The 22,500-nt window shown below is 39.5% G+C and overlaps 2 protein-coding genes across 2 annotated transcripts; both read right to left on the reverse strand.

Annotated features, from left to right (window-relative positions):
• Positions 1-5,532: 5,532 nt before the first annotated feature.
• On the reverse strand, positions 5,533-8,473 carry LOC132839074 (putative uncharacterized protein DDB_G0271982; the record flags this gene model as incomplete). Its single annotated transcript, XM_060859852.1, is given in 3 exon segments — positions 5,533-5,660; positions 7,811-7,862; positions 8,426-8,473. Coding segments are annotated over 3 exon segments (228 nt in total), but the record flags the coding sequence as incomplete, so codon positions are not given.
• A 12,023-nt stretch (positions 8,474-20,496) lies between these two features.
• Positions 20,497-22,235, reverse strand: sox1b (SRY-box transcription factor 1b). Its single transcript, XM_060860208.1, has one exon. The coding sequence runs from the start codon at positions 22,008-22,010 to the stop codon at positions 20,979-20,981; it is 1,032 nt and encodes a 343-aa protein (XP_060716191.1). The 5' UTR covers positions 22,011-22,235; the 3' UTR covers positions 20,497-20,978.
• Between the last annotated feature and the right edge of the window lie 265 nt (positions 22,236-22,500).

The raw sequence follows: 22,500 nt of genomic DNA on the forward strand, positions 1-22,500 counted from the left end.
ATGTGTGGCAGAAGAGAAATGTCTCTCTCTCTCTCTCTCTCTCTCTCTCTCTCTCTCTCTCTCTCTCGTAGCCAAAACCTGCACCTGGCCTGTAGCTCTCTGCAGTCTTGCAGGTGCTTGACTTCCTTTTGTGATGGTCCATGTGGTGGTTCCTCTTCAGGACAAAACTCCATGCAGGGTGGGGGCTGTGCCAGCTGAGCCCTCAAGCAGAGGATTATGACACCCCACCCCACCCCACACCCCACCTCACACACACTTTCTCCAAAGTATGAGAGGGCACTGTCAGAGTGGGAAGCTCCAGTGGTAATTGTATGTAATTAGCTCTTTTAATTAGCCAGCCAGGTGCCTGGGGTGCTCTCTCTCTCTCTCTCTCTCTCTCTCTCTCTCTCTCTCTCTCTCTCTCTCTCTCTCTCTCTCTCTCTCTCTCTCTGTGATTCTCAGTCCTGGTCCTGGAGTATTCCACCTCAGCATATTTTGGTGTTTTCCATGCTATAACACCTAAATCAACTAATCATCTAATTACCAGCCCATCTTGTGGGTGTCTTGATACAGGGAAAACACTACCACAGACAGGGTGGGAAACGTTATACACACGTCAACAAATTTACTTTCCACAATTTTAGTGAAGGATTGTCATAACATAATGGTATTAAGACATAATAGATCTGAATGCAAATGAATAATTATATCATTTAACACTGATGAATAGATTATACTAGAATTTATAATTCAGCTGACGGACAGTAAAAGAAGAATGCATACAGTATCTCACACTCACCACACACACACACACACACACACACACACACACACACAGACTAATTGTTTATCTCTGTTTGTTTATTTAATTCAACACCAGGCCTGAGACCTCTAATACATCTAGAGTAGAATTAGGTTTAAAACAGTGGTTCATTCCTTCAGCTTTCTATCTTTATGATAAGGGCATCTTAACCTATGTTGGGTTCAGTTACATGTCTAATTGTGTCATTTTTAATTATTCTTTAATAATAATATAAAGCAGACTCTATTACTTTTTCATATATCCTTAAAAGTTAAAGTAGGGAAACTTAGAATCATAGAATAAAACATTCACAGAAATGTATGACGCATGTTTACAGTAGGTTGAAGATGCAAACTGTGAATTTTATTAAAAAATGTGAAATGCATTTTTGTTTTATCACAGTGTGTCTTTTTGTTTCCTCAGTAACCTGAATTCCATTTTCACCTGTGAGAAAATAAGTGTGAAAAAAAGGTGCAAATTCACACAGTAAGTATCATTCAGATGAAAGACTTAAGGACTACAATGCCCTTAATCCCTAAATCCCTTGTTTTCACCGTGTGTGTGTGTTTGTGTGTGTGCGTGCATGTGTGTGTGTGTGAAGTGTGTTTGCTGATGGGAGTGTCTCTCTTGGGTCTCTCTTTGCCGTGGAGATCCACCCTGCTGAAGCGCTGTGCAGTTACCTGATCTGAGATGAAAGCTGCCCTCTGGCTCTGTGATGGACAGTTTGAATAGGAACACTTACTGCACTGTGATAGATAGAGAGGATAAGGGGAACAATACCAGCCAAATTATAGCCTTTTGGTGTGGGAGTCAGTGATACCCCCTCCACACACACACACACACACACACACACACACACATACACACAAACACACATGCAAACACTGGAGTCCCCTCTTACACAAATCAGGTGAACCTTACCATGGCATTGTGTGTGTGTGTGTGTGTGTGTGTGTGTGTGTGTGTGTGTGTGTGTGTGTGTGTGTGTGTGTGTGTGTGTGTGGTTGTACCCAGTCGAAAGAGTCTCAGCTCTACACTGTCCCTTGTCTGTGTTCTACACTTCCACTTGTTGAGTCTTAATCCAGATTGCATTACAACGAGAGCACTGAGAAGGTGTTCATAACAGGATTATTATAGGAATATAACGAGATTAGTGGTCTATCTGATCCCAGTAGCTTTATCATTTTCTGTATCTCACTCTCAGTCTTTATCTTTTCTCTTCACCTCATGACCCCCTACCTGAGAAAGACATCTCCATGACACCAAGACTGGGTTTAGGGCAAGACAATTGGAGTCATATCACTTGATTAAAAAGTTATATAAGTAAATTATTCAGAATGAACAGATGATGTTTTCTAAATGAATACAAATATAGACATGAACAGGATGTGCAAACATCAACCTGCACCTCACACGTGTGGGGTTATGGGTTTGATTCCCACTTCTGCCCTGTGTGTGTGAAGTTTGGATTTTCTGCCCATGCTTCAAGGGTTTCCTCCAGAGACTCCGGTTTCCTCTCAGTGTAAAGAGACGCAGTGGAGGCTGATTTGCTCATAGTGTGTTTCCACTGCACCTTTTGAGATGGAGCAGCAACCAGAAAAGGTCCAATATAAAATAAATCAGCGGCATCTGCAAGAAATGTATAATTCAAATTTATTTCTAATTTAGCTAAGGAGTGTAATCATAAGAACCTACATCTCTGTATTGTTGTCATTTTTACCCTCTAGTTAGGTTAAAAAAAAAATCAAGCTAGGTCACTAACCTCACTGAGCTAACTGCTTCCAAATGGAACCAAACTAGGCTATTTTTAACCCAGTCTTTATTACTGTGTAAAAATGAAGTATGAATGTAGTAAAAATGGCCTACAGTATATAGTACACTATGCCTATGTAGTACACTATAAAGGTCATATGTGTGTGGTTAAAAATACATTTGTAAACAATGAGGAAGCTTAATCCAAGAGCAAATTTACTCATCCTCATAACAACAATGCTCTTCCACATCCTGTTTACTAACTGTGGCTCCTCGTCAGTTTTATCTGTCCAATCAGCAGTTGAATATGAGACGTCTGAAGTTCAGGCCTCAGAGGAGCTGAAGGTTGATTGGTGCCACATCGATGCATGGAGGCCCAATTAACCAGAACATGATCCTCAGACCCTCCCACTCACACGCAGGATTGGCTTACGGATAATTGATGAGACTTGGCTGACCTCCAGGACTGTGAGGTAGCTGGACAGGTAATACACACACACACACACACACACACACACACACACACACACACACACACACACCCACACACACACACACACACCCACACCCACACACAGGCAAGTTTCCATGCAGTCATTAGGAAAAGCTAGTACGCCCTTCTTCATTTCTGTGTTTTATTTATCAGGGCCCAAATAACATTATAGTGGTCTTCAACCTAAACAAAAAAGTTCAGGTGAAAAAAAATACAACAAAATTCAAAATGTAGTCAGTTTTTTCTCGAAACATAATACAGTATTCAGAAACCGAGAGGGAAAAAGTAAGGACACCCTATATTTCAGTAACATGGAGAACCACTGTTAGTATTTTCTGTAGTTATCAGTCTCTCACTACGTTTCAGAGAAATTTCTGTGGTATAAAATATACGAAGGAAATTTTCAGTCCAAAAAAGCATCTCAACTCAAAAGGGGGCAGTATGACTACACTACAAACTGATTTGAAATCATTGTGACACATTTATACATTTGGGAGAATTTGAACTAAAACACTTTTTAATCCTTCTACATCAGCAATGTTTAAATGCCAGATAAGGAATGAAATGGAAACCAGTGAGGTATTAAGTTTTATTAAAGAAGTGAAGTGTCCAAAAACTAATCCAAGCACAGGCAAAGGTCAGAAGATTAGCAAACATTAACACCGGGGCCAAATCCAGCTGAGATAATAACATGAGATTATACAGCTTGTCTGGCACTCACGTGTGTGTGTGAGCTCTGTGGTGCTGGAGTGTGTAGTCTTGAGCAGACATGTTTGTAGGCCACGATGTATTCTGAGAAAGTTAGTGCAGTGTTCAGGAGTTTCAGCTTCCTGGTTTTGAACATGAAGGACAGTTGTGGATGGATCTGCATCAGAAACGTTTCGCTGAAATTCTCGAGAGAGTTGGTTTGGGAAATACTGTAATATTCCGCAGTATAGTACAGCATCCAGTTCCAGCCAGTAGGTAAATATACGTCGTTGTTGGTAATGCTTTAGGTCTGAACATTTTGTTGGAGATTGATCCTGTTGAGGGGGGCAGGGTTGCTTAGTGGTTAGCACGTTCGCCTCACTCCTCCAGGGTTGGGGTTCGATTCCCACCTCCGCCTTGTGTGTGTGGATTTTGCATGTTCTCCCCGTGCCTCGGGGGTTTCCTCCGGGTACTCCGGTTTCTTCCCCCGGTCCAAAGACATGCATGGTAAGTTGATTGGCATCTCTGGAAAATTGTCCATAGTGTGTGATTGCGTGAGTGAATGAGAGTGTGTGTGTGTGCCCTGCGATGGGTTGGCACTCCGTCCAGGGTGTATCCTGCCTTGATGCCCGATGACGCCTGAGATAGGCACAGACTCCCCGTGACCCGAGGTAGTTCGGATAAGCGGTAGAAAATGAATGAATGAATGAATGAATGAACCTGTTGAAGACAGAACACAGAAAGATCCGTTTTAAATTTTTTTTTTTTTCCCCATTAGTCGAATTTTGGATATGTTAAATGTTCAGTTTGTAGGTCAAATGTTTCTAGGCCTGTTTTAACCTGGGAAATTATGTTCTGTTAAAGTGTTTCTGGACCAGAAATGAGCTCCTCCCCCTATCAGAGCTGCTCAACTGTTCTGTTTTTTCCTAGAAAGCACAGTTCTTGCATATGTGGTATGAGATATCAGCAGAAGAGCTGTGCTTATTGTGCTTAATGTGTTTCACTTGTTTTTCATGTTAGAATAACAAAGTATTACTTAATGTCATGCAACTGGATAGAAAAAGATAGAGATTATTCTCTCACTGAGAAACACAACCGAAGATCACAAAACACCTGGTTAAAGTGGAACGAGAGAGAGAGAGAGAGAAGTAACTATGAATTTTACAAATCAAGAACAATAAGGGATTCAGAATGAAGATGCAAGAAAGGAATCATTTGCTCGGATGTGCCCTGGTGCCCCCGCACTGCCGGCTGTGGTACGTCCTCTGTCCCTCAGCGCTCCTTTCTTCTCTCTACATATTCTGTCAGTTACAGTTTTAGGCAGTTGCTCCATCCCGATAGCCGTCTCACCCCTGCTGAGCGCACCCCATTACAGCCTCGCTCCCTGCACACGCTGCCTGACACGCTAAAAGCTCGGCCTGGGGAGCGGCCAGGTTAAGAGATGGAAAATGGGGCAGTGGTGGAAGAGGATGGGGCTATTTAGGGCGCTGATTGCTGATTTGGCAGCAGGGGGGAGAGTGTAGTAATAACAAGTGCTTGTTCACCTTTTCTGACTTTTTTTTATAGAAATGGAGGAAGATGGAAAATTCAGATGGACAGAGGGGAAGGACAGTGTGTGTGTGTGTGTGTGTGTGTGTGTGTGTGTGTGTGTGTGTGTGTGTGTGTGTGTGTGAGAGAGAGATAGAGATAAAGTACAATAGCTAGCTTTTGACGGTGTTCCACTGATTCTTCTTTCTTTCTTTCTTTCATTCTTTCTTTCTTTCTTTCTTTCTTTCTTTCTTTCTTTCTTTCTTTTGTTTGTTCACTGACAACTCATTCTTCATCCCTCCCTTTCTACTCATTCTTTCTTTCTTTCTTTCTTTCTTTCTTTCTTTCTTTCTTTCTTTCTTTCTTTCTTTCTACTCTTTCTTTCTTTCTTTCTTTCTTTCTTTCTTTCTTTCTTTCTTTCTTGTCATGTTTAAAAGAAAGGTTCAGTATTCACATCACATCACAGTTTTTTTCTATTTATATTATTGAAGACATTTTTGTTGTCACTGAGATGAACTCTGAGATGAACTCTGAGATGAACACTGTGATGAACTCTGGGATGAACCTTCGGATGAACACTAAGTTGAACTCTGGAATGAACACTGGGATGAAAACTGTGTTGAACACTGGGATGAATATTGGGATGAAAACTGGGATGAACAGGAGGAAGCTATAAAAGCATTGCTCACTCACTCAGTGCCTCATGTTCATGTTAATAATGTATTTTTTTACAGCAGGCTCTTCCTGATCACATCACTGTTACATGTTCATTCTGAATAACATCTTTACATCTGGTAACGTCCCTAATAACGTACACACTAAGCCAGCGCGTCCATCGCTCTGGTGATGAATTCTTCCACTTCCTTTGTTTTTTTCTGTATCTAAATGCATGTGACACATTAAGCAAATCAGCAGAAGCTCTGAAGACTTCAATGCTTGCGTTTGATCTCTGGGGAGCAGGAGCGCTCAGAGAGAGAGGGCTGTTCATTAGATAAATGAGTTTATGCACTTTGAACAAAAAGACGATGCTTTATCAAAGCTCTGCGGTGGATGTGACAGGTTCCTGCTTAACAAATTCCTGCTGGAAGTATCAGCTGCCCCAGCCTGAGGTAAGTGACATCAGGAAGTGTATGTGGTGTATTTTGTGGCAGCTTCGCTTACACTCAGGATGTGGCTGAAAAGAATGTGTCATCTAAGATGGCTACTGGATTCTTTTCTCGCACTTTTCACTGTCTTGGCTCTTCCTGACTGCTTTAAGATCAACACTGGTGTAAGTAATAGGAGAGAGGGAGTGACAGGAGGACACACACACTTAGAGAGAGAGAGAGAGAGAGAGAGAGAGAGAGTGAGAGAGAGAGGCATGTAAAACAAAGCATTAGTGAGATTCCTAGAGTAACAGGATTCAACTTCCTTCCAGTTTTATCACATTGTAGAAATGCTGTTGTATTTTTTCTCCTTTCATTCATCATAAGAACAAAAACACACACTGATAATGTTCTGATTTAACTTGCAGTTTAAATATAGACACATAGCTTTGGAAAGAGATCGATTTATAACAATTTTTTTTCTGATCCAAAGTTGACGTCCGCGTCCAAACGATGATTAAGATCTTAATGGAAAACTCTGAAAAAAATCCTTTGCACAGAAATATCTATGATTTTGTTGCTAGTTCATTGACCGATGATGTTTGACTGATATTTTCATTAATCTTTATTATAATTGACATTTTTGATCAAATCTCAAACATAAAAAATAAATCTCAGAATTCACTCTTAGCACCTAAAAAAGTTTCTAATTCTTACTCAGTAATTTACAATGGCATATGAATGACAAATCCATCCTAGATGTAGTGGAAACAGCTGGACTATAAAAAGTTCAGAATGTAATGCAGCTATGAGATCAGCGTTCAGTAATCTACAACATGACAAGATGACGATGGTGTTTATAATAACGTTAGCATGAAAGTTGAAGACTATTTTGAGCAGAGTATACAGGTGAGGAGATGACAGAGCTGGACAGACTAAAGCATTAAAGTTCTTCTGCGTCACTCTATTTAAAAAATATTTTAGCTATTTAGCTAAAGAAAACCTGTGGGCAGAACGATCAGTGGGCACACAAACGACATTGTGGGTAATGTAGTTGTTCAGTACTGATTGTCATTGAATGTCTTAATGACTCATGAAAATAGACAGGGTTTTAAGAATTTGAAGTTTTGTTTTATTTTAGTTCTGTTTTTCTCTAGCCTACTAATGGAAATATTCATTCATTCATTCATTCATTCATTCATTCATTCATCTTCTACCGCTTTTCTGAACTACCTCGGGTCACGGGGAGCCTGTGCCTATCTCAGGCGTCATCGGGCATCAAGGCCTAATGGAAATATATTCATAAAAAAAGGATCTTGCTCCACAAGATGCTCCAAGTGCTTGTGAACTAGAAGACAGTGTCTAAAATGTTAAGCCGTTATCTTCAACCATTAAAATCTGTGTACATTTTTCCAACAGAGCAAAAAACACACGTCTCACACTGAAAGGCATCAGAAACATCCTGACTGATGAGTTATATCAGACTTGCAGCAATTAAATAATTCATTTGCTTATACTCGTCGAAAATGTCTGATGTCTGCGGAGTGCCAGAAAAATGGCTTTATTCGAGGTGTATATTTAAAGAGAAAATTATTTCAGCATGTCAGTTATCCTTGATACAACACACAGCTAACGTCACACATAAAGTTTGAACTTAAAGTGGCTCATCAGCAACAGGATTAGAAGGATAGCCTGGATGATTATCTAGAGAAGTCATGTGAAGCTGTGATATTACCACAGAAAAGGATTGAAGGTTGACTTTTTATTCTATGAAGCTCTACTTTACGAGGCATTTTGAGACTGATTTAAGCCAGGAGGCAATGAACGAGAAAAACAGGTGAAGCGTCTGGAAGCTAATTGTCTAGCTAATTGTAATGGAAATAAAGGAGCCGTTGGTGATTTGTAATAAATGAAATAATGAAATTCTTCTTTTGGACAGAATCCATAAAAGAAAGAATTAAAAATAATGTGAATTTTGCTAAAATTGGAACTTTATATTAAATGTGACTGTGAATCCTAGTACAACACTGTAAAACTGGTGCAAGTTTGAGTGATGTAAAATGATGTAAAATTCTCTCTCTCTCTCTCTATCTCTCTCTCTGTTTCTCTCTGTTTCTCTCTCTGTTTCTCTTTCTCTCTCTCTCTCTCTCTCTCTCTCTCTCTCTCTCTCTCTCTCTCTCTCTCTCTCTCTCTCTCTCTCTCTCTCTCTGTCTCTCTCTGTCTCTCTCTCCCTCTTTCCCACTTTCTTTCTGTCTCAGAGGTCACCGAGTCTGACACAAAGCTGAACACAGCTTCCCCTGTGCAGAGAGCCCTGAGAAATCGTTTCAGCACCAGCCAAACTTCCAAAATCCCACAACATGGAGAGGAGCCAGGAACTGGAACAGGACAGAGGCAGAGAGAGAGAGAGAGAGAGAGAGAGAGAGAGAGACATGATGCTCTGTTCAGTAACCTCATCACACTCTGCACCCTGTACATACACCTCCTCAATCTTGGCAGACACAACTCTCACATTAGCTCTATCAGATTGTGTGAGTTGGAGGTGTGCGTGTGTGTGTGTGTGTGTGTGTGTGCGTACTTTTATTTATTTTTTTCAGTGTTAGTGTTGGCATTTGTAGGTTTGTGATGTTTTCTTTTTTAATATGTTTGTGAAGACATATTTTTTAATATCTGTGTCTGCCTGTTCACTATGGAGATGTGCCTGCTGCCTTGTCGATAAAGGAGAGTGTGTGTGATCAGTCTGAGTGGTCTCAGGACTGCTCTATGCAATGATGTGTCTGTGCTGACTTTGTGGATCCATGGCATGGTGTTGTGAGTGGTGATGTCTGCTAGCACTGCAGCTGTACAGGTTGTGTGAGACACTTCAGTAAGACTGTGAGTTACTGTGAGTTACTGTGAGTTACAATTCAGTAGGACTGTGAGTTTCGGTGTGTAGGTTCGGTTTGTGTGGGTTGTGTGTGTGGTTCTGTGTGTGGTTGTGTATGTGGGTTGTATATGTAGGTTCTGTGTGTGGATTGCATGTTTGGGTTGTGTGTGTGTAAAAACAAACAAACAAACAAACAAATAAATAAATAAATAAAAGAAACAAAATATTTCTTTTTTTCATTCCTGAGGTTAAGATGTAGGCACAGCATTAATTATTTTTAATATTTATTAATATATTTTTCCTCAAGTCAAGCTGAATTCAGAAAAGTGTAACTTCTCACCTCCAGAAAGTGTACAATGCTGTAAAACCAATGTTATCATTTAAAATGAATTGTCACCCTTTAAACTGAAATGTAGACTGAAATAACTAAAACCAAACAGCACTTTGTTTGGTGATGAAAAAGTGCACTTTTATAGTCCTGCTGGCTTTAATTAGGTGATCAAACAGTGCTTGGAAGGGTCTAAGGGGTGAAGTGTGGTGAGATGGCTATGCTTTTACAGTCAAGGCTAAAATGCCTTCTTGGCCTCCTGCATGCAGGGAACAAATACTGCTATTTACATTTAATATCCTCACGACTGCAAGGAAAAGAAAACCTCACAAATCAAATAAGCAAACTAAAAAAATAATAATCCAATCAAGATCTGTCAGCATCATGAATCACTCCAACATGTCAACAATCGTGAATATCTGCATTATTGACCTGTTGCTTTTAAATAAATACTATACACTATTATGCACAATCCATTAAAAATCATTAGAGAATATTGTTCTTGTGCAATGATGGAAAAAATGTCTGTTCATGTTTACACTGAACAAGGCTCAGAAAGGAAAGATCTGTTAAAGGCGCACATGCGCTCTCCAAGCTGCGCACTACGCTCGCCTTCTCCATGGTGACTCAGGTCGATGGCAAAAACAAAGATCTGGACACTTTTTTTTTTTTTTTTGTCGAAATGTCACTCACTCTTTCTCCCCCTTGTCACTTAGTGGTCCGTTCGGCTTGCTCTCGGTGGCCCCGGGGCATTGAATAAAGAGGAGGAGAAGGAGAAGGCCAGAGGAGAACCACAGGGTGCCATTGTTGCTCTGCTCACACTGCAAGCTAAGCGGGAGACTACAGGACTGCAGGAACCAAATAAAACCTCACAAACACTCCAGAGCTGCAGTGGCCATGTACAAAAGTGAGCTTTTTCTGTTTTTCAGCCTGATTGGCATGAATATATTACGGTATATGTATATAAACCAGTACATCTTAACTCACACAAATAACATCATTTAAAATTGTTTACTGATAAAGTTGTTTACCAATAAACTAATGGTTAGTAGGTACTTTATTTTTAACAATATTTTTCTCTTTATCTTTTTCACCTGCACCTTAGCCACTAAGTTACCATATCGATGTAAATAAAGAAGAAATAAATATAAACAGGTCTAACTTGACCCTCATCATGATTTTATAGAATCTGATTGGCTCTTATGTTTTATGATGTAATAACCACTGCATGTCGCATGTTCAAATCCAAATCAGAATACCTTAGCATTTAGTTTCTTTTTCAAAACAACACTAAAGTTTGGAATTTCACAATTTAACCAATCAACCCAATCAAGTGAATTTTCCTAAAAGTATTTAATCATGATATATATTTGACTTTAGCACATTTAATGCATTGGTTGTGCTTCCTGCCATTTTATTTATCTTTGGCACAGCAGGCCAAGTATATGGCTGTCCATGACTTTTTTAAGGCTTTACCTGAATCATATAATAGACTGGATTTCTAATTATCACTATTTATTACACAGATGTCTGATTTTGATTAAAATAATAATAATAATAATAATAATAATAATAATAATAATAATAAGCAGAAAAGTGTTTTTTTAATTAGATCTTAAATAAAATACAAAATACTCAATCCTGAAATGATGCTTGTGTAACAGACCTTTAAAGTCTTATTCACTGCACAACAGCTTAAATCCTTGGCTTAAAAACAAAAAAAATCATGTGAAGAATGGTTCAGTGGATAGGTAAGAGATTTTAATAGTTGGGTTTTAGTTTGGTCCTAATTGGAACCCATTCTGACACGGTAACATTTCGATAAAGGCTCTAAGAAGAATATTTAAAGAGTATAAAACTAAATGAAGAAATATTACAGAATATTAAAGATATTTGAATTGGTGTAGAATTTACAGTGTAGCTCCTGTTATAGATCTGCCAGTTAAACCAGAAAAACAGCTGAATTATTTGAAACTTGCTCATGTGGATTATAAAGAATTGCTGAAGTCAATTTAATATTATGTCAAATTTATATAAAAGTTGTTAAACTCAGCTGAAATATCTTCAGTTTACTGTAGAGACATTGCCATTTTCAGCATGAGGGTGTATCTACTTTAGTTCAGTGCCCTATTGCCCCCCAAGTAGTGGCAGGTTGATCGGATGATTATTTCTTTGAGAGAATAAAGTGGCTGCTAACTGAGCCACGGCGATTACCTACAGGTAATCAAGGCTGGGACTGGACAAAGCGCCCGGCCTGGAGCTCCATCGCCTCTACTCAGATTCTGTTACCTGTTGTCTATTCACATGGAATAACAGGGCAGTAACTGGAACCAGCCACTAACCAGCCAAATTTGGCTGTCTGTCAAGTTCATTGTTTTCTTCAGGGCTGAAACAAAACACCAGGGGAGATGTGGGTATCAAAGGGCTAGAGGCCTTTAGCCATGACCCTGGAGTGGTGGCAAACCGTGACCTGTACTGCCTCTCTACAATTTCAGCGGCTCGCAATAGCGATGGTTGCAATAATGACTTCTTCAGAACAACTTTGCTAAGTGCTAGCTTACTCTTCAGACAAGTAGTGAAATTCCTATTAGCCAGGTTCTGCTGTGACGCCACTGGGAAGGGAAAAAAAATGCAGAAAAGCCAGAGATGTCTATTTATAGATGGAAATAATAATAGCAACTCTTTCACACCACCTACTTGCCTTTTGTCAGAGAGAGAGAGAGAGAGAGAGAGAGAGAGAGAGAGAGAGAGAGAGAGAAAGAGAAAGAGAGAGTGAGAGAAGGCATAAAAAGAGAGAAAGTGTGAAACAGAGAAAAGGGGTGAAAATGTGTTATAAATAGAGAGTGTGTGCGTGGTGGATCAGGTAAGTAAATGTGGAGCTACAGTGACAGTTTGTTCACAGTCGGAGGTGATGGAGACAAAGCTCTCTTCCCCAGAGATAATTACAGTTTAGATGTGCTTTCCCCTTCGACTCCGGTCATGTTTATACAACCTGTTATAACCTCTCCCTTCTTTTTCACTCCTCTCCTCTCACAGTTTTGCATCATGCCAGACTAGAAGGTGAAATAAAAACATCCAAACTTCCAAATAATCCTGTCTAAAGTACAGAAGCTGTAAAAAATAGTAATCGGCTGTGACAGCTGCTCAGGTAAAACGTCTTGAAATTTATTTTAGAAATAAAAATGTGCACAGTCTTTAGCATTGATTTGTTTGCTCTGGATGGCTGGTTCATGCTACACCACAAACTTTATACATTATAAGTTACAACTGCTGGTTTATTATTCAACTCTTCATCTTACTGTAAAGCTGTTCAGTGTCTTTTAAGAAGCTAAACAAAAAGTGGTCCAGTGATGTGAATGAGGATATAAAAATAAAAACTTAACAGCAAAACCAAAAAAGACAACATCGGTCAATACGGAAACCCAGAAATAAATCAGAAAACCTATCAGCATTTGCTCAAAACTGAAAGTGCTTAAAGAATTTCCCATTACTAGTAAGCTTTGTGTGTTTTGCAATTACAATACTCCTTTTCATTACTTTACATGTCCTACTATAATCACAGCTTGTTAGGAAGCGGAGAGTGTAGTTCAGCATCACGTTACTGCTGACATAAAATTTCATGTTCTTAAACATCATTGGGCCTAAATTTGCAAGGACACTAAAGAATATACAAAGAAATCAGTGCAATTAATACAAATATCAGCTTTAGTAGATTTACCTTCCAGACAGAGCTTACTCTTCTGTGTTCGTGTGCTGTTACTTTCGTACAGAAAAGCACAGTGCAGCAAAAGAAAAAAGGTGTCTCAATAGAACCTATATTCCTGTGACCTTCACTTTAACTGTCTGACTGACTGTACACTATGAACACGGATATGTTGAATCTAGTTGACCTCAGTAGATCTGTGTATAGGAATAATTACCCAATATAATGGTTATTTTTTCCTCAGTATTGGAGAGATTTTCCCCCTAACCAATTACTTTGGCAAACTCACATTTCATTATTTGCAAAGAACTTAAGAGAAGGACATATCCTTCACCAAGAAATGTGAAGTGAACTGAATTAGATCGATCTTAAGCGGTCTGGCTTTATTTTAAATTGTGTGTGTGTGTGTGTGTGTGCAGTCAGATTAAGGAACTATAAAAGGAAGTTTAAAATATCTTTCTTTTGCTCTGTTTTAATCCTGGATCTGCGCTTCCTCTAAACCAGTTTTGCATTTCTGCAGTGTGGACGGTGTAATAATCAGTGTAAAAGTGGATCAGAGTTGTGGGAGTGTGTGTGCACGCGCTTGTGTTTGTGTGTGTGTGTGTATCTTGAGACGGGGTATCACTAACATGCATGGTTCCCGAGTTAAGCAAATCCCTGTCTAGGATTTGCATACTGCTAAATACGTATGAGCACACAAACATGAGAGAGGATTTGGAGACACAGACACACTCACACACACACTTGGTAGAAGCTGAGCGATGGCAGTTACTCAACCATTTCATGAGATGTTGTCATACCTAATTCAACACATGCATCTTATAAGTGTTTCTGCATATTGATTTGTTTGTGTGTGCTTTCCTACATGCATCGAAACAAACTTTTAAAGTCAGCAACTGGGCATCTCAACCAGGGTGTGTCCAAACCTTGATACCAGTGTTCCCAGAACTTGGAAGTCTTGGAATTGACTGTGACCCTGACAGGTGAGTGCAGTTATTGAAAATTTCAATCATTTTCTTCCACATGCCATAAAAACTCTTTTGTACAAAATGATTCCCAATGATTAATAAAATGAGTAGCTTTACAGCCTATCATGAGCTCATGCAAATCATTAAGTTCATAGTTAGTCTTAAGTATAATATTAATCAGTGGGACAGGAGGAATGTTGTGCACTAATAATCAATCCATTGGGCTGTTTAGACTGCTTTCCGGTGACCTCATACACTTTTTTCTACATAGAAAGAATTCCACAATCAACAGACGGTTTAATCATGAAGGCTTATTTACAGACATCTGAGTAGCTGTGGCCAGCAGTTGAGTTAAAAGTGCGTTAGAAGTTTCAGTTCCACCATCTGCATTTATAGTAGAAAGATGGCATTATAATGCAAGCAGTTCAGTTCGCCATTTTTTGGTTGTCCAGTGATACAATTTTATGTTCAGGACAAACCATGTGTCTTTTTGAGTATGATGGCTGTTATATGCATTGTTATAAATGCAATTGCACACATACATTGTGAATGCTGGTTACATTATTGTCACGATGTACAGGTTGCATTTGCAGTCATGCCTTTTCTTGCATTCTCTTCACAGCTCTTTGATTTCAGCACCTGGACAGCTCCTTGCACAATTTACTGCTTTTCCTGTTTTTCTTAACACACCTGATGTTATAAATCAGCTAGTTAATGGCCATTGTTGAGTTGAAATGGGCATGATAGAATAGGGAAAACACTGAAATCTTCAGGACAAGCAGTCCAGGGTTGTGAACCTGTGGCCTAAAGCAATTTTTGTGAGACATTTTAGCAAGCAAAGGTTTACTCTATTTTGTTGGTTGCATGATCACTGGGTCTGTGAGAGAGTTTGTTTATGACTGTAACACTTCTGTTAACTCGGCTGCTGTTGATGTAATTGAAAATTATTTGATTGAGCTTACACTAAAGTGCTTCTTATAGGGTTTATTTAATTCAAAAAGAAATAATGTCAACAGGAATTGTATACAATATAAATAAAAAAGTAGGATATTTGTAGATACAGCATGTTTAAAATGATTATATGATTGATCTTTTATGTGAGCTCTGTGTGTAGAAACCTGGATATTTCTAAGCTATTGGCTTTTCTAAATAAACATGATTGCATAATGTGCTTAAGATTTCAATAGTTTGGATTGTAGTATATAGTAAAAAATAGTACTAAGTTATATTTCCTTGTCACTTGATCAGTACTCTTTTCTTTGTACCTTGTATCTTGAATCACTGGAAAATATGAATCATTGTGTAACTTTTTAAAAAATGTATGGTAAATACTTTAACAATATTTAACTTATTTAGCTTTAAAGATAACTTCATCTGCCTTTCTTAGTACAATTTAAGGGAATAAAGATGCATGCACCCTTGAGAACAACAGCACATTCTGAGAGTGTAGACATACAGTGAATTTTTTACATAAAAAACGTCCCTGGAAAATCCATCTCGCAAAATATGCAAAAAAATTCTTATGAGTAAGAATTTCATGAGTTATATTAAAGAAGAAAAGCCAAACCCCACCTTTTCTCCCCCCACAAGGTACATACGTGGCTTGTGCGAATTCCTTTGCATTTGCAAACATGAGACCATACTGACCCAGGAGAATAGAGGCCTCCAAAACAGCTAATGAATGCGAAAGGGATGGGGGTGGGCGGACAGCTAGACTGGGCTTCTTTGGCTGAGTGTGAAATGGAGCATCACAGGGCAGTGACGGAGGTGCAGCTGTGCGTGAGGCCTGTGAAACACAGAGAGAACAATCGCCCTCACTGTTCGCCAACCGTGTGCTCTCCAAAAGCCCATTAGCATAGGCCGTTCTGCCCGATTAAGTCCCATAGCCGGCCAGGGACACATCCTTTGTCCACTAATCAGCGTAAAACATTACATTAAAGATGGCCGTCAAGGTTGCAGAGTGACACGAAGTGACGCCTTCAGTTTGAAATTGTCCCTAAAATGTATCATTTCTCCCAGGCATTTGAATCGTTTTAAGGTCTGTAGTATTGTTGACTTGTTTTAGTATTATTGTTTTCTATTTTTATGGTTTTAGTTCGTTTCATTTTTATTTTATCTCATTGCTGTATTGCGGTAGCTGAAGAGAGTTTACAGCCAACACTAATCTTGTAAATACGGCTTGACTTGATTAACTTCTGCATGGACTGCTTAATGTTCCCCCCAGAAGGACAAACAGAAAAACCCTTGTACAGTGGTGGCTGCATTGAGTTTAGCCATATTAAACATTGATGCTGTTGATACACTATACAGCCAAATGTTTGTGAACCTCTGACCAACACACCCATATGTGATCCTTTCTCAAACTGTTGCCAAAAAAGTTGGAAAGATGATAATTAATTTGTCTTTGTGTGCTATAACATTACAATTTCCCTTCACCGGAAATAAGAGGCTTAAACTTGTTCCAACATGACAATGCTCCTGACATGAGCTCCATGGAGACATGGTTTGCCAGGATTGGAAGGACTTGAGTGTCCTGCACATGGTCTTGACTCAACCCCACTGAACACCTTTGAGATGAACTGGAACACTGATGGACCCCAGACCTAATCACTCAACATCGGTGTCTGATCTCATTAATATTCTTGTAACCAAATGATTGAGATAGATAGATAGATAGATAGATAGATAGATAGATAGATAGATAGATAGATAGATAGATAGATAGATAGATAGAAAGATAGATAGATAGATAGATATATATAGATGGTATTGGGATTTTCATCAAAACTCTTCAAATGTAGTAGAAAATTTGGTAGTCTGTTTACTGTTGTACTGAATTTGCACATTTTGTGGGCATTTATTCCATGATAATAAAGAAAAAAAATTTCATATAGGTTTCCATGTTCTTCGTGTTATAAACGGCTTCTACTTGGAAGGACACTCTTTGTTGTACACTGTAATTCTATGCTTAGCAGAAAAAGTTTCATAGTGTCAGTTCCATTGAGTTTAGCATTGTTTGACAGTAATTTAGGACACTTTTGATGTTGATATATGATTAATAAGATGAATAATCTGCTGAACAAATTGGCCTCTGTGCAGTAAAAATGGTTCAGAATTGGTGTCTGAACTCCAGTGCTTACAGGCTTTAAACTTGGTCAGTTTTGGGCTTTTCCTTCTGTACCTGCACCTCTTCTCTGTTGTGTGTTCAGAAATTTGCTGAAGTCTGTAATGAGAGAAAATGAAGAAAAAAGTCCAACAGTGCCAAATTCCAACAGAGTGAGTGAGTGAGTGAGTGAGTGAGTGAGTTGGACTAGGGATGTAGGATGGAGAGAATAGAAAGAAAAAGCAGCATGAAGAGAGAAAGAAAATTAAGCCTAACCTTAGATATTTCCATAACATTGTTTCCCGCATGGTTGGGAAAAGCGTGTATCCTGCTCTTTGATCAAGTTTAATAAAGGAACCATCAAACCATTGACCGGACAACCAAATTATATTTTCTACTCAGGAGGAATTGAGATCTGGATAGGTAAGAAATGTAGTAATGAATAAAATATAGTAGCTTCTTTCTGTTTTTTCCTTTTTCTAAGCCATGCCATCTGACATTCAACAAGATGCTCAAATGAACTGGAGGAGGGGCGATGGGCATAAACCCGGTCTCTCGCCTCACTGTGAGTTTGTGGATTAGGCAAGTGGCTGCGAGATTGCGAAACACGCCAACGTGTAATTGCACGATAAGACGCGCACGGAATTTATTGGCCCGGTTGCTGTTTCTGCTCCGCGCTAATCTCGCGCCTCTCCAATCTGTCTTCGTAATCTTCCGCGGCAGAACCGCAACCAGTGGCGTCAGGAGCGAGGGCTTTTTTTGGGGGGAGCTGAGAAAATATGCAGGGGAGTGATAAAGTCCATGCTAATTAGGGACATTTAGGACAGGGTTTACAAACGGGTGGGAAAAATACGGGCCAATAATGGCTGCTGTTTCTCACAGTTGAAGTGGGTTTTAATGCCAGGAAGGACAGACTGTTTGGATTTTTGTGTTATTGCTCAGAAGTTTGAGTTGTTCTGCTGTGTGTAGGAAAGTAAACTATTGAACTTTGTCAGAAAACATTTATGTCAGCTGCAGTTTTTACATATTATGAGAAAAAAGTACCCATATCTGATGATCCTCTAACGTTCATGTGTAACATGGAAATGTGGATATAGATTAGTGTACAGTGTAAGAAATGAATTAAAGCAAATAAATGGATGTATCTCTACATCAAGTATGCTGAAAGGTATCAAACCAGAAGGCAAGAACTGGTTTAGCTTTAGTATAGTACCTTTTTCTGTTTATTAAGATATAATTGAATTATCCTTAGACACGCATAAATAAATGCGCATCATTTACTTCGAAAATAAAAAAGAATAATTGGTTAAAAAATTACACAATCGACAATTTTTAATCGACAATTATTTCTGATACCGCGTTTATAGATTTGTGTCATAGAATGTGTGTTCTATAATTTAGCTGAATGAGAGACACAAAACTTCACATGGATTGTAAATGTTGTTTCTGCAGTTCATTCACACTTCCAGGATGTAACTGTAAATAGATTAAGCCCCCCTCTTTCTGACAAAACACACACTTCGATTCAGACAATTTACCCAACATCCTCTACATGAAGTGATACCTCATTTAAATAAAACATACGACATTAATTGAGGAAATATCCCCGATTATAACCCTTCCATTTTTTTCACTTAATTAGTATTCAAATATTAGTGGCCTGTGAGCCTGAGTTTAGCTCTCATGACCCTCTAATCCTTCTTCTGTCCATTCATCACAAATCCAGCTCAAATCTTTCCTCAGTGATAAATTCAAATTGTCATGTTTTTATAGGGAAAAAAGCAATAATTTAACACGAGCAAAATATGCGCATTATACAAGAAAAGAACAAAAATCCGGAAAACTGCATGTTTTGTGGAAACAAACAATAAGATTTTAATTTAAATATTGTAAAATCACAATTAATTGATCCAAGGGGGATTTAACTGAAGTGAAACGTTGACTTTTGCGTATTAGCCTTTGAATAATGTGTTTTTTCTTTTCTTTGTGTCTGTTGCTTTTGGTTTTCAGTGGATAAATTTTATTTAAAGAGGTCCTGATCTTTGACCGACCCCGAATATCAACCCCCTAAACACGCATCAGTAAGAAGCAACAAGTCCCCAACACCCCCCCCCCCCTTTTTTTTTGTTTTATCTCATCGAATGACACTTTTCAGGAAACGACATAACTATCTTTTTAACTATTAAAAATCGATACAATTAGTTTGCACAAAAGTGTCATGTGACATGTTTGTTTACACTTTGTTTACAATAATGACCTGGATTTATTCAGGCACTGTAAATCCTTTTGACCCTACTTCAGCTAGGCTATTTCATAACCGACACATCATTTACTCAATCACTTTAGTACAATTTATGCCAAACACACGTTCAGTTAACGCTTCAACAGCAAACCTACTGAGCTTCCGAAATAAACCGTCAAAACATGTGTTCTAAATAAAAAAGTCAAATAAATACAACTAAAGCCAACAAAAACAAATGATTTTCACACTAAATAAACCTGTATTGTGTTTATACTGAACGTGAATTTGTCAGTGAAGTAAATCGATAAGAAATTACTTTTGTTTTTTTCCTTCTTTTTCTTCTTCTTCTCATTATTATTAAAAAAACAGTATGGGTAACTTGATATCTTAACAATGACAGATTACATAGAATAAATGATTTCATTGTTAAGACAAAATGCATTTGCAACAGTATCCTACAGATGATTAAAACAATAATGGAACAAACGATTAACAATAAAATCATTTCCCCCAAACATGTCAGAACATTGTTTGTATATATGTTGAAGACCTCACGGGACTCTAGATTATCTAGATTAACAGACTACAATCTCAGAATATTTTCATGTTTTTGCGGTTTAATTTGTATTTAATCTTGTTTGTTTATTAATACATTTCCATTGTTCTACATGCCCTGAACTCACAGTGCGTTTTTGGCTGGAACTGGAATGGATAAGTAATGCAAAGACCAAATTAACACCAGAATAAGAGCAACAGCTGAGAAATTTATTCGTTTCATCCCGACGCAAAAAACCTTTGCTTAATAATAATAATAATAATAATAATAATAATAATAATAATAATAATAATAATAATCAAGTGAAAAATTAATCAACGACCTATTTACAGTTTGTTCAGACCTATCACTTCTTTTCTATCATATTTGCACAATTTACAAGAATGAAAAATACAGTGGGGGAAAAAAGGAACAAAATAAAAATGAATAGATAAAATACACAGGCTCAGTCACGTGTTTACAAACCAAGCAATTGCGGGATGTGGGTCAGAAAAAATAACCTTAAATATAGTAAGCGTTTCCACTCTGAATTGTGCCCCGGCGTTTCCTGCGTATTAAAACTTATACTTCACAGATAATATCATTAAAAATATTTAAACTCTCAAGTTTTCACAAGATAATCTAGATTGTGTAAAGGCTGGTATCCCTTTCATTTTTCATATTACATATTGGCCTAAAGCTATTATATTTGAATTGTAGGCAAATCGGAGAAATTAATTTCTGTTGATAAGACAGTACCAATGGAGCAAAGCTTAAATAATAATCACCTTTAAATTTACAAGAAAACATTCTGTACAAAAAGCAGGTATTTATAATCTAAAAAGAGGTAAATATTTGGTTACTTGTTTGTGAATAATATGTGGTTCAGTTTTAGGATTTTGCTTCTTGCTTTAAATGTGCGTCAGTGGGACGGTTCCGTTAATGGCAGCTGCAGTGGTCTGATAGTGTTGCGGCAGCGCGTGCAGTCTGCTCTGAACAGCCGCGTCTCCAGCCTCCGCCGCCGGTAAGTACATGCTGATCATCTCGCGCAGGTCGCCGGGACAGGGTGCGCGGGATGCGCCGCTGAGGGGAGGGCTAGAGCTTGGCTCAGGCTTCACGAGCGATCCGAGCGCGCCAACGGCTCCCGCCGCCGCCGAGACAGAACTCTGGTGCTGCGTGTACTGCATGGCATAGGTCGACGGTGAGGCGCTCACGTAACTCGGAGAGTTCGACATGGGGCTGTACTGCAGCGCGCTCATGTCATAGCGGTGCACGGGCTGCGCGCTGGCGGCGTGCTGATGGTGAGGGTGGTGATGTCCATGGTGATGCGGGTGATGTCCGTGATGGTGAGCGGCCCCAGCGCTTGCGTGCTGACCGTAGGCTAACTGCGCCTCCTGCATCATGGCTGCGGCAGCGGCTGCAGTATACGCACCGTTAGCCCAGCCGTTCACGTGTGCGTAACTCGCCGCCCCTGCGCCTCCACCGTGACCCGCAGGACTCTCTAACCTCTGCGCTGTGCTCATCCCCAGAGTCACACCGCCACCGCCGGCAGAACTTGCGAGCAGCCCCCCAGCCAGTGAGTATTTGTCCTTTTTAAGCAGCGTTTTGGTCTTCCTGCGTGGCCGGTACTTGTAATCCGGGTGCTCCTTCATGTGCATGGCGCGCAGGCGCTTCGCCTCGTCAATAAAAGGCCGCTTTTCCGCCTCGGACATGACCTTCCACTCGGCCCCAAGCCTCTTGCTGATCTCCGAGTTGTGCATTTTGGGGTTTTCCTGTGCCATCTTACGCCGCTGCCCGCGGGACCACACCATAAACGCGTTCATGGGGCGCTTGACGCGCTCCTGGCTCAATTTCCCCGCAGCGTTTTGCCCTGTGTGCCCCGCACCCGTGTTCGTTTGGGGTGCCGGGGAATGCAAGTCCGTCTCCATCATCATGCTATACATTCACCTGGCTTTAACTTTCACACTCAACACGCGAAAAACATTCACTCTTGGAGTCAAGAAGCGGCGTCCCTGTCCTGTCCGCTTGCACGGACGCGTAAAAGAAAAGGTTCCCACAGAATAAGGAAACAGGTATACAATCCAAAGCCGATACAAGTCGCTATTTTCTTTACCTTTCTTTCAGCTTTTGATTTTCTCATCCGGTGCAGTGAAAAGTCTGTGAGCTACTTTGGGCGACGCTGGAGAAAAAGTTAGTAGCAGAGCGGCCATATGATGCGCTTTGACAGCAGCTAAATGAGAGCAAAGCGACCAATCAGGTTCGAGCTGAGGACTGATTTGCATGGCGCGTGGTCACGTGACCTGAGCTCAGCTTCCACTCTCCAGCGCGCTGAAGGTAAACACTATCCTACAAAGCCACGTTGCGACGCGCATGTTGGACAAATATATGCAACTGATAAAGAAATAATATCCAAAACCCCTAGAGTTGGACTAA

Source organism: Tachysurus vachellii, chromosome 24 (genome assembly GCF_030014155.1).
Source record: "Tachysurus vachellii isolate PV-2020 chromosome 24, HZAU_Pvac_v1, whole genome shotgun sequence".
In the NCBI taxonomy this organism is placed as follows: domain Eukaryota; kingdom Metazoa; phylum Chordata; class Actinopteri; order Siluriformes; family Bagridae; genus Tachysurus; species Tachysurus vachellii.

Excerpts from the sequence above, each read along its gene's own strand:
- sox1b (XM_060860208.1), bottom strand. The coding sequence starts at position 22,010 with ATGTATAGCATGATGATGGAGACGGACTTGCATTCCCCGGCACCCCAA.